Source organism: Limulus polyphemus, unplaced genomic scaffold, assembly GCF_000517525.1.
Source record: "Limulus polyphemus unplaced genomic scaffold, Limulus_polyphemus-2.1.2 Scaffold608, whole genome shotgun sequence".
In the NCBI taxonomy this organism is placed as follows: Eukaryota; Metazoa; Arthropoda; class Merostomata; order Xiphosura; family Limulidae; genus Limulus; species Limulus polyphemus.
Window position 1 is genome coordinate 396,608 of NW_013666218.1, and position 13,465 is coordinate 410,072.

Consider the following 13,465-nt stretch of genomic DNA (forward strand, 5'->3'; position numbering starts at 1 on the left):
CTAGTGTGTATACATACATATATATATATATATATATATATATATATATATTACATAAGTTAATCAAATTCACCATAATATGATCTGTAACGTTAGTACTCCAAACAAAATATTAAGTAACTAGGGCATCTAAACTGAAAATATAAAATTTTCAAGTTAGTTTAATCCTTGATTCGCTCCTCATTTTATCCCTATCACTGGCATATTACAGAAGTACAAAAAGCATTCCTAGATCTGTTGAAATCTCTGTGTAATATCAACTAAATACAATCTTTGAAGTTTACTGTATGTTACTTGCAGGACTTATTGTGTACAAAGTTATTTGCACATGTTTAAAACAATGCAATTGTATTCATTCATGTACTATTGGTAATTAAAAACAAAAAACAGCATGGCCATTAAACAATATTACAATGAAATTATGTACGTTTGTGTTTTATGCATAAATTTTTTAATTACTGTAAAACTCAAGTGATGCTTTCTAGATTATTTGAAAATTAAGTAAATTGACAACGAAAGAGTAACAGTACGAAACAAAATTAGAGATCTGGTGAAGCGCTACATCTTACAAGTTCTTTGGTTTAATAAAGTTAATCTGTTCTTGTGAGGATAATTAGGTATTATAATCTCTTTGCAATGAATTTATCATACATGATAATTCAAAAGATGGTCACCTTCTAAATATTTTTTTCATTTCAACCTGTAGATGCCAGGTACTTAAGAATGGAAGAAAACAGCAGGCAGGCCTCTGGTCCCACGGCCTTGCCTGGAGGCTTTATCCCTTCAAATGTTGGACAAGGTACTGCAACGGGACCTTTCGTAAGCCAGGAATCATCGATGGTAAACTATTCACACACTTCTCCTCCACCATATCAAATACATTCAGAGCCAGTTGAATTTCTGGATCTTGAATATTCGAGAAGCTCTCCTTTTAACACAGTAGAACCTCAAAATTCAGGCGTGCAGGTTTCATTCGCTAATTCAGGTCTTGAAGTAAATCCATATGAACAACCAGTCTTGTATAAATTAATATCTAATGTTCCAGGACAGCAATCAACACCATTCCCAACGAGGATTACTTTGACTTCATCACAAGCACTGTTTAATTCAACAGAATATCTAACTAATCTTTCCAATCCAGAATCCAAAACACAAAGATTCTCAGGTACACCAACACTTACGTCTAGTGACGAAAAGTCTACTGAAGGACTTACTGCTCGTCTTTTAGACAATGACACCAATCCATCTTCCCTTACAAGAGGATTGTCGGATGTAGCGTCTTCTCAAAACGATACAAGCGTGGATTTAGTTGGATATAGACCTTGGAAAGAAGTTGAAGGGAAGAGACAAACAGTCAATGAATCACGAAAGTTTGTTGAAGATTCCAAGCAGGTTGACAGACCCCCAAGTGCTTGTCAGGAAGACACACTGAGGAGGCCTAGTAGTCGTACGCTGGTAGGGCTAGAAGTGCAAAGCCAAGTCAGGAGTGATCTAGTCTCTCCTGGAGAAACTACTGGATCTCCTTCGAGACCTCCCTCCCATTTTTCTTCAGGACCATCTCCTAGACCAAACAGTACAGATCAGCCTGAAATTAAATCTCCACACAAACACATGCCTGTACTAATTGAAAAGGAAAGTTATCACTCGTTTCTGCCACAGTCTCAGGTTATGGTTCAGCCAAATACTTCCATTGCAGAATTAAATAACCTGTCTCTGACATACTATGGTCGTGCCAATACGCCATTTGAAATAGCACAAGCTCATACGTCTCAGTTACAACAAACACAGCAAAAGCACCTTAATAGTGGCAACTTTATATTTTTTGATAGCAAACACTTTGAAAGAGAGCCAGAATCTTCCACACCTGATAGTAGAGAAACAATTCAAGATTCTTTCCAAGTGCCTTCGGTTTCATCTACCACACCTCGACAGGTTATTTCGCCAATGTCGATGGTATCAGTACCGCTCCAAGTGACTCAGATGGAAGCCGTCCACCTTAGTGGGCATCAGTCTGTGCCTCAAGTTTCAGAAACAACAGATAAACCTAAAAAGAAACGAAAAAGGTGCGGTGATTGTCCAGGTTGCATGAAAAAAGAAAACTGTGGAGGATGTGGTCCATGTAAAAGTGTTCGAAGTCACCAAATTTGTAAGCTCAGAAAGTGTGACCAGCTGAAGACAAAGAAAGAAAAGGTAAAAACAAAAGGTATTTTAAGTGATGTATGGTAGTTTGTATGTTTTAGCGCTAAGCTCTACAACAGTCTATTGCTCTGTCCACCGTAAAGAATCGAACCCTGGATTTTTAGAGCTGTAAGTGTGACCTACGGAGTGAACAGGTATAGCAGTATTTTAATGAAATTTTAAACACAAATACATTACTGTTATATATACTATAAATATACTTTTAAAGAATTGGAAACAGGGGTTACCAGCGGGTCAAAACGATATTGATTAAATCATTGAAAAATATAAGGAAATTCCGATGTTCGAAACACTTAATTGGGAAAAAAGTTAACGAACTTATTTATACACAACAAGCTTATTGTTGTTGTTTTTTATTTGAATTATTATTTAATATATTCTGCAACGTTTGAACTTCATTTTACATCCTATTTGGTAGTTGTTAAGTTGGGTGTTTTGTAATTATACTGTATATATATTTTTTTTTCTTTTTTCGCATAGTAATGCAGGTGTCGTTACGCTCGGACTTCACTTTAGTGTTAATACGTGTTACTAAAAGAAGAATATATTATCCTGCATCCATGGAATGATTCATAATTGTCGCGTTAGCGTCATAAAACGCCATCCGCAAACGTAACTAATCGTCTGTGCATATGCCGTTTCAGGTCCCAGACTTGTTCTGTTCTGCTTGAACTCGACCATTGACCATTGTAGACTGAACGTTGGATCTCCTTTGTTGCCTGGTTATCGCAGCTGTGCCAAGTCTAGCAACTTTCTCTAAACAGCCCATCTGCTGTCTTTTAAAGGAAGTTGCTTTTTATGCGTCGCTTAGGATTTTGGAACATGTTTTCAAAAGATGATAAATCTTTTTTTTTTCTTACGAAAACGGTTATCGTTTCATTGAAATAGAATAACAAGGGAAAATAAATAAAATTAAACCACCTGGGAAAACAAAATCCAATATTGCAAAAAACAGGTTGCTATAGATACTTGTGTAACATTAGCAGCAGCTTTTTTATTATTATTAAGCAGCTGATGTTCGATGTTTAAGCGTACCCGTACATATAATTATGCAGTTTTACCTTTTCAACAATAAAATTAAACCCATTACAGATATGAAAAAAGTAAAACAAAATTCGTTAATGATAAATTATATGACATTTCTTGAACTACCACTCATTTTTCATTACTGAGGAAATAATAATAATTATTTAAAGAAGCATCAGCCTCTAGCCTATCACCCTCTGGTGACTGCTTCAGACCCTCGAGGCCTCTAGCCTATCACCCTCTGGTGACTTCCTCAGACCCTCAAGTCTATCACCATTTGCTGACCGCCTTTCACCCTCGAGGCCTCTAGCCTATCACCCTCTGGTGACTGCTTCAGACCCTCGAGGCCTCTAGCATATCACTCTGTTGACTTTCTCAGACCCTCGAGGCCTCTAGCCTTATCACCATCTGCTGACTTCCTCAGACCCTCGAGGTCTCTAGCCTTATCACCTCTGCTGACTTCCTCAGATCGAGGCTCTAGCCTATCACCCTCTGCTGACTTCCTCAGACCCTTGAGGCCTGTAGCCTATCACTCTCTGCTAACTATGCAGTAGTGCTAGAGTGCCAATTGCAGCTGTTGTTTTTCAATGAGGCATAAAGGCAAACTAACCTTCTAAACGTCTAAATCCAAACTAGCCTTTTCAATTTCAAACACTTATTTTCGTTAACTCAAGAGTATATATATATATATATAACAAACAGCCCTGAAAATATACATAATTGCGACTATGGGATCGTGAAAATTGTATAAATCTCTATATTTTGTATTGGTTACATTTGGTTTTTAGCGCTGACTGTGATAAATCAAAAGACTTTGAGTTGAACAGTCATTTCCTGTGTGCCAACCGTTCGTCTCGACTCTCTGCGGCAGAAATGAGTTATATTTAGAAACACTAGTAAAACGTGTACAAGTACCTGACGCATGTGTAGTGAACGAAAGTCGTCATTTATAAATAATGTTAAAAAAAAAACAGACAAAAATTACAATCTCTTAATATGAAGTCACAAAATAGTTTTATTTTGCAGCTATACTTAAAATCAAATCAGTTGCTAGAAGAATTATATTACGAATTTTAATGGACGACTACTTTAATCCTATTGAATTATTTATTTAAGTAGTTTTTAAAACGGCACTTCATATAATCTCGTGTTTCGACATTGACAACCACATCTACAATGTTGAAAGCATTTGTATGTATATTTGTCGTCAGGTTTGGATGTGTAATTCAGACGCGCAGAAGGGCACGTGCCCAACCCTACTTTTTCCAGTTGGTGTACATATCTTAATATTAAAAACTATAGCTTTTTTACCCCCTATTTTTCAACAAAGTTAACCCTCGTGATGTTAATAAATTTCTTTCTTTATATCTCTTCAGACATACACCATATCGTTTACACAGTATACATGCGTGTACAAGGTTTTGAATATTTAGTCCATATAAATAGTTTTCATTCTGATATAGTTCAAAAAGTTAGATCGATAAACTATGTATTCACAACTGCTGCACCCTCGCTTGGATGGGAACTTCCATAAATATAATGCAGGGAAGTAAAGACGACAGTGAGAGGGGAAATGTTAAGCGTCCCTAAAAGAAGGAGCCGGTCGAATCTTTCAAGTCCAGCTAGAATTCCCAGATGTGCTCATGATGAAAGCACTTGTCAAATACTTATCACGTTAAACGATCAGGTTATATTTCATTAAAATTTTGAATCAAATAACTCGTACTTACGTATATTAAAACATTATAATAGTATAAAAACAAACACAAAAAAACTCATTTTTATGTTCTCGAAACTTCCTAATTGATGTGCACTGTAAAAATATATGATTTGTGAACGAGGAAGAGTAACATTTTCATACTCTTAAATGACGGTAACAGTGGTGAAGGTTTTATTTCTATTAATCCGGTGTTGGCATAAAAAAATGACAGGCTCAATTAATTACACCCTCTAGTAATAACATATCTAGTCCTCGTTTGCTTGTTTTTTTCTAATTTCATCCTGTTATCGTAACACAGGATAAATAAAGTTGGCATGAAATACTTATATACCTGGGGAAAAAAACACTGTGACACCAACATTGTTGCTAGACAAATTTATCCATTAGGTACGGTGACTAAAGTAACTTTAAGGCATAAGAATCAACCTACTTCTATCATTTGTACTATATGTACTTCGTTTTATTATTATTGCCTATGCATTTCCTACACTACACTGAAAATTAAGCTTCAACAAAATCTTCATCTGTTATTATTCAGTTACAATATTTGTTGTGTTTATCAGTTTATATATATGGCGAAACTCTAAATTTAGTGACAATTACATAACAATAAATCTTTTTTTTTTTGTAAGGAAGCACATTATGCTAATATAATAATAGGTAGGCAAGCAATAATTTATAAGTAAAAGAAAAGGTTTTATTGACGGTGGAACATACTACATGTTTCGGCCAGGTGGTTAGGGCGCTCGACTCCCAATCTGAGGGTCGCGGGTTCGAATCCCCGTCACACCAAACATGCTCGCCCTTTCAGCCGTGGGGGCACTATAATGTGACGGTCAATCCCACTATTCGTTAGTAAAAGAGTAGCCAAAGAGTTGGCGGTGGGGGGTGATGACTAGTTGTCTTCCCTCTAGTCTTACACTGCTAAATTAGGGACGGCTAGCGCAGATAGCCCACGTGTAGCTTTGCGCGAAATTCAAAACAAACAAACTACATGTTTCAACAGAACATTGGCCTGTCTTCTTCTATGGGCGTCCGCAGAAATTTTTCCTGGGGGGTGGGGAAGTTATGTGAAATTGTGTAGTGAACAAAAAAATGCATATACTGAATGAATAATGAAAGAATTATGTTTATCATTTTCCAAGGGGGCAGGACCCCCTTGCCCCCTCCCTATGGATGCCCATGTCTTCTTCATACCTGAAGAAGGCAGATCAACATTCTGTCGAAACTTGTAGCACGTTCCACTATCAATAAACTTTTCCTTATGCTTATAAATCGTTGTTTGCCTATCTATTAATAGTTTATTTCGTCAAAACTTGAGTATTATAATTGCTACAACTGATTTCTTGTTTCCAAGATGTTATTAATATTAGAAACATGCTGCTTAAATAAATACTGTTCAAAAAACAGGAAAAAATATGGTTGTCCAAAATACCTTAGGGAAATGTCAATAAACCTGTTTTTATACTAGCGCCAGGATGATAAAATGGCGACAGTGCTTATAATAGAGAAAACGAATAATTTAGTTTTCACTTCACACACGTTCTATTGGTTAGTGGCGTTTATGCAATGAAGTAGCTGTTCTCCAGTCAACCTTCGAAAACAAACGACTCAACACCTATTAAATAGACAAGCTTCTTTTCTGATGTAGTGAGTGTGTATAGTGGTTGTCAGTTCTAGTTTTATCCATCATTGAACCAGCAGAAGAACCCATAAAAAACAAAGTTAGACTTCAAAAATTTAATCAAATATTTCAATCTATTCGTGTTATTCATAATTCAAGGAAAGATATTTGATTGTTGATCGGGAGTAAAAGGAAAGACCATTTCATTTTTCAAAAAAGTGAAGTCAGAGTTTTCAGATATTGTGATGAATTAGTTGATTATGTTGTGGTCTTTCCTCTTAAACCTTCTACAAATAAGAAACAGTAACACTTTATTTTTTCTTCGAAAAGAATTTCTCAATAATGTGCCTTGGTTATGGTAGGTAAGAAGATCTTGTTTTCGTCATCTTACCCCTTTTAATGAAGATGGGAACATTGACAGGAAAATAGATTTGAACGAAGAAATTTCGTAAAGAGCGCGTGTGATGTAAAATTACTCATGCTAGAAATTTCCATAAAAGTGACCCGAAAAACGGCGCTAAGTCGGTAACCCGTGGCCCGATTTTAACGAAACCTTTTTATTCTGTTTCTATTTTCATATCAATATAAATATGGCACCATTGTGTTTAATTACAGACAAGCAAGTAAACAAACAAACAATCTCAGAGTTTTAGTAGTATATAGATTAGTCAGATTATCGTGTTTTAAACAACAAGGATATTCAGTTAAATAAACTAGCAACTTATACTTTTAATTTATTTCCATAGATATAATATTTTATTTTACTTATTTACGACCAACACTATTTATTACAAATAACTCTTTTAGTAAGTATATAAATATAGTTACACTGGCGTTTTGTGTTATAGTTAGAAGGAAATAAATACTAACGAACATAACTAGTACACCTATAACCTAAAATCAAGGTACGTATTTTAAACACACCTTCTTACATCTGTAATCAAGGTATATATTTTAAATACACACCTTCTTATATCAGTAATCAATGTACATATTTTGAATACACACCTTCTTACATCTGTAATCAAGGTATGTATTTTAAATACACACCTTCTTATATCAGTAATCAATGTACATATTTTGAATACACACCTTCTTACATCTGTAATCAAGGTATATATTTTAAATACACACCTTCTTATATCAGTAATCAATGTACATATTTTGAATACACACCTTCTTACATCTGTAATCAAGGTATATATTTTAAATACACACCTTCTTATATCAGTAATCAATGTACATATTTTGAATACACACCTTCTTACATCTGTAATCAAGGTATGTATTTTAAATACACACCTTATATCAGTAATCAAGGTACATATTTTAAATACACACCTTCTTACATCTGTAATCAAGGTATGTATTTTAAATACACACCTTCTTACATCTATAATCAAGGTACATATTTTAAACACACCTTCTTACATCTGTAATCAAGGTATGTATTTTAAATACACACCTTCTTATATCAGTAATCAAGGTACATATTTTGAATACACACCTTCTTACATCTGTAATCAAGGTATGTATTTTAAACACACCTTCTTACATTTGTAATCAAGGTACGTATTTTAAACACACCTTCTTACATCTGTAATCAAGGTACGTATTTTAAACACACCTTCTTACATCTGTAATCAAGGTATGTATTTTAAATACACTTTCTTAAACAAGTTTAGATAAATCTGTACAACAACGGATCCAATATCATTACAACATCCGGGGTATTCATTGTTCTGATTAATATTATTACGTCAGCCTGGAGAAAATAAAGCATCATAAAGTAGTCGCCGTCCAATAGCCATATCCCGTTTTTAGGCAAATCAAGAATAAACAACTTTCGTTTGTTGAATTTCCTGTAAAACTACTCGAGGACTATCAGAGCAGAGATAGCTATTCCTAATTTTGAAGTGATAGACTAGAGGGAAGGTAGCTAGTCAAGATCACCCACCGCCAACTCATAGGCTATTGTTTAACAACAAAGAGTGAGATCTGTCGTTACATTATAACTCATGTCTGAAAAAGTGAGCATGTCCGCTGAAGGGACTTTTCATGTCCGCTGAAGGGATTCGAACCCGCAACCCGCGGATTTTCCCAACCACCAGGCCGAGGCAGTTTTATCGTAACAAAAATATACAGTCCTAGTGTGAAGTGCACTGTCAGTTTATCTTATTACTTTGAAAATATGATTACAGAATATGAAATCATGAAATGAAAACTTGCTAGTGATAAAAACTGTCCTTCCACTTGATCGGTTGATTGCAGTATATCAAAATGGTTTTGGAACCTCACTCACGTCCTTGCATCCCATGTTGTCACGTTTGGTCATGCTCTATCTGACGGCTGAGAATCTTGACAATATACCTGCTGCGTTGTTTCCATTGCAAAAGGCTTCGTCCATAAGGTAGTCATTTCCAAAGTACACCACTACTTCCCTCTTGCTTTCCATTAGCCATGCAGTATCCAAGGATGACGGTTGCCCAGTGCCCGTTTCAACAGTCCGACTCGACCAGTATGATTCCCTGTTTCATTTTTCAGCTGCTTCACGTATGCGATGGTCGAACTGATATTTCTTGGAAGAAAGTTGTGTAACATTATTAGTGTCGCTTTTCCAGACAGCGATTCTTTTTGATCATGTTGTGTACTGTTGCCTGGGGAACGTGAACAGTTTTTGCTTCTGACCGTTGTGTTTGTAAATTCTCACCTGCTAAAAGATGTTGCTCTTTGGTTAGAATGTATGGGGGTACAACTTCTTGCAGGTACCATTCTGGATTGTTCTGGGTAATTAAGTATAAGAGGATAGCCTCATCTTGGAAGTCTTCGATCTGTACACATCTTTGTGATCTGAGTGTATGAATATTTTGCGTTGGAAAAGGCTGTTACATAGCCATCCCAAAAGTCGATCAATTTTCAATGGCATCACACTACCTACATAACGTCAAATAATGTCAAAATGTAATTTTGATGCAATCCGTCCCCCCCCCCCAAACTTATGTCGGCTGTGGTTGTCACGTGACTTGCTGGCTTGTTTATTCAAAATTGTCTTAACATAACGTCCTCAACCCTATGTATTCATACACAAACAAACGTATGATGGGTAAAAATATAATATATTCATTTTACTGGTTGTTTTATGACGTGGAACTATTAGCGACATAAGTTTCATACCTCAGATTGAAGTAGAATTTACCAGAGTTAAGCTAAAAAGTTTATGTTTCATTTTCTTGCTATGTTTAGGTTTAACTGAAATCAACGCATGTTCTAGTCCAAAGTTTGCAACACTGTACGTTAATCCTAAAATTACGGGTTCATATTCATACTGCTCACTATCCCCACTATCACATCAAGCTTAATAATTTTGTATTGTTTTTTCCTTTCACATCACTGGGTGTAAAAACCAAACTAAAACGTTCATTTTCTATGTAAAATACTTAGGGAATCCCAGCAGCAGCTAGTGGGATTAATTGCAATACTGAGGGTATTTGTTTGAGTGACTCGTATGCCATCAGAAATCCATAACTATCAAAGTCATGTAAAAAAACATGAGTAGTTAAGTATGCCTTTCAAGTGTTAAACAACTGTAGCTCACTTGGTAGAACTGACGCCTTTCAAGGGTTAAACATCTGTAGCTCAGTTGGTAGAACTGACTACTGATCTACCATGAGTAGTTAAGTATGCCTTTCAAGTGTTAAACAACTATAGCTCACGTAAATGGTATGGATGGTTCAATGCTGTTCAAATAGTAAGCAAACTCTGTTAGTGCCTTATTACCATCCATACAATTTACGTTTGAAATTAAGAAAAATAATAGTTTGCCTTTTCTAGATGTATTGGTGAAAAGGAATGTACAAGGTAATTTAAAAACATCAGTTTACCGGAAACCTTTTTTCTGTTCTTATGCCCCCACACGAAGAATCATATCACACTAAGTCACAAAATATGTCTGCGTTTTATAGTTATGTTAACAGAGCTTTGAAGATATGTACTAACCAAAATGATTTAAAAAACGAATTCTTAATTAATTAAATATATAGCAGTCGAAAGAGGTTTTAACCCAGATCTTATAGACAGAGCAATTAAGAAATTCACAAATACTATAATAATTGATCAAGTTAGTACTTTAAAACCTAGTTATGAAAAAAATTAGAAAGGAAGGCTTAATCTCACCATATGTTCCAGGTTTAACTACTAGTTTGTTTAAAGTGTTCAAAAAACAACAGATATTCTACCCTATATTTAAACCGATAAATAAGATAAATCAAATCTTAGGTACTACGAAAAACGAAATACATTTAGCTGAAAAAACTAGAATATATAAGATAGAATGTGAATATGGAAGTATTTACATTGGTCAGACAAAACATAATTTAAAATACCGCTTAAATGAGCATAAGGGATATGCAAAAGATAAAAACACTGAAAATTCATCCATAGCAGAACATGTACAGGAAACACAACACACAATATTATGGGTAAAAACTGTAATATTAGCTCAACCTAAAAGTGTAATAGGTAATAATATTCGTGAATCGTTAGAAATAATAAAACACAAAAAATATCATGAAGTATTAAATAGAGATGAAGGTATGGCGAATATTTCTGCAATAATGTGGATTGATCTCCTTTGAATGGTTTAGCGTGAATGTATGAAAAATAAGGTACAGGTCAATGACCTACTAACAAGCTATAAATACTGTTACGACAGCGAAAGTCACGTGACACTGGTAACACGTGATGAGTATCTATAAGGTCTCTGAAGAGGCTAGTGCGTTCTAGACGCCCTCTATTCCTGTATATAAGCGCGGCAAATATAGCGAGACAATAAATTGGAATTGGAATCGCAGATAGAGAGATTGAAGATATAGACACAGTTAATCGAATCAAGTGAGCGGTAGTGACCGTAAGTAAATTCGTGAATCGTTGTGAATTGTAGCGTGTATTGCAAAGTTGAATTGAGAAAGAATAAACTAGTTTTATTTAAGAAAGGACTTGTATCGACTGAAGTTTCTCGGAAAGAATTCCCACGGAAAATTAACAAACGAGAACAGAGATGTAACAAATTGATGTCAGAGAGTGGGATGGAAAAGAAAAAAATTGGAAACGAGAAGTGGCAAATCAAACTACAGCTTAGCAGATTTGATGGCAGCAATACAAGAACAGCAAAAGAAACAAGAAGAACGAGAAAAGAAACAAGAGGAGAAATTACAACAGTTGTTGGAGGAAAAAGAAAAGAAACAAGAAGAGAGATTAAAACAGTTGTTGGAGGAAAAAGAAAAGAAACAAGAACGAGAAAAGAAACAAGAAGACAGATTACAGCAGTGACAAGAGAACCTGCAACAGTGGCAGCTCGAACAGCAAAATAAACAAGAGAGATTACAGCAGTTGATGGAGGAAAAAGAAAAAAACAAGAAGAAAAACTACAGCAGTGGTTGGAGGAGAAAGAAAATAAACAAGAAGAGAGACTACAGCAGTTGTTAGAGGAGAAAGAAAATAAACAAGAAGAAAGTCTCCAACAATTGAGAGAAAGCCAGAGTACACAAATGTAAAACATTACTAAATTTCAAAGTGAATTAAATACATTAAAGAATGATTTACTGTCTTTTACACAAGGAGCCATCGACTTAATCAGCCCCAAACAACGGCAAACCCCTTCCAGACCCTGCAGCTGGATCCTAATGCAAACATAATCAGTCCTGTCAGAAATCACACTCCAGACACGAGTGTCAGCTATAGGGGTGATCTAGTACGAAGGAAGCCACAGGAATTCGATGGGAAGGCACCATAGGAAGTATATAGAGCACAATTTGAGCTACTGGCGAAATGTATGGATGGACAGAGGAGCAGAAAGCAGTATATCTGGCAACGAGCTTGAAGGGACAACCACTGGAAATACTTGGGCAGTTGTCAGAAGACGACAGGCACAACTATAGAGCACTCGTAGCTGCTCTAGAACTTAGGTATGGAACCCAAAATCAGTCCAAAGACTACAGGGCTAAGTTTAGGACTCGAGTCCGTGCTAAAGGGGAGAGCCTGCAAGAGCTGGCACAAGACTTGGAAAGTAAGGCACACAATGCCTACCCAACTGCACCTCCCGATGTCGTCAAGCTGTTGCTGAGAGATCAGTTTGTAGATGCCTTGGACAGTCCACAACTGAAGATACAAGTAAAGCAAACACATACCTCTACTATGCAGGATGCAATGGCCAGAGCTCTTGAATTTCAATCCTATGTTAAGTCCAGCACAGAGTTATCAAGGTTGGTACAGTCATCAGGATTTAAGACCAGAAAAAGTCAGCTTTCAGAGAGGTTTGAGGGACTTTGCTGAAACTGTAACAAACCTGGGTACAGGAGAACTCAATGCTGGCAACTTCAACACATGGAAGATGCCACAGCAGGAAAGTCAGCTACCAAGAAAGGTTGTTGGAACTGTGGAGAGCAAGGACATGTGAAGAGCCAGTGTATGAAGAATACTACCAATAACTCAGCTTTCGGAAACCAGTAGTGGTTGGTGCTGAGGGATGCCCAACAACTCCCATCGTGAAAGTCCAAACAGCTAAGTGTAAAATGGCATGCACACATAGTGTCTACGTGACAGTAAAGCTGGATGGCCAAAGATGCAACTTTGTCATAGATTCTGCATCTCAGCAAACCCTTGTGAGCATCAAGGTACTGGATAACAAAGGAGTAACAGAAGCTGTACAGAAGATCTGTGGTGTGACAGGACATTCTGCAAGGTTGTGGGGACCATTGTGGGTAACTATTGAGCTCAGGGGCATGAAGAACAGATACAAACTATACTTGGCTGACATTGAAGACTAATGCATATTAGGGTTGGACTACTTACTATCGAGGAAGTGTCTAGTTAACTTCGATAAAATGACGTTTTGGAAC

At 36.2% G+C, this 13,465-nt stretch overlaps 1 protein-coding gene across 1 annotated transcript in view; it reads left to right on the plus strand.

The window, feature by feature from the left end:
* LOC106459439 overlaps positions 1–13,465 on the plus strand; it is a 98,273-nt gene that overhangs the window by 3,653 nt on the left and 81,155 nt on the right. Inside the window, exon 2 of the mRNA XM_022385938.1 lies at positions 707–2,190. Coding sequence (XP_022241646.1) covers positions 724–2,190 — 1,467 coding nt within the window. The 5' untranslated portion in view covers positions 707–723. The remainder of the gene's footprint in view (positions 1–706; positions 2,191–13,465) is intronic.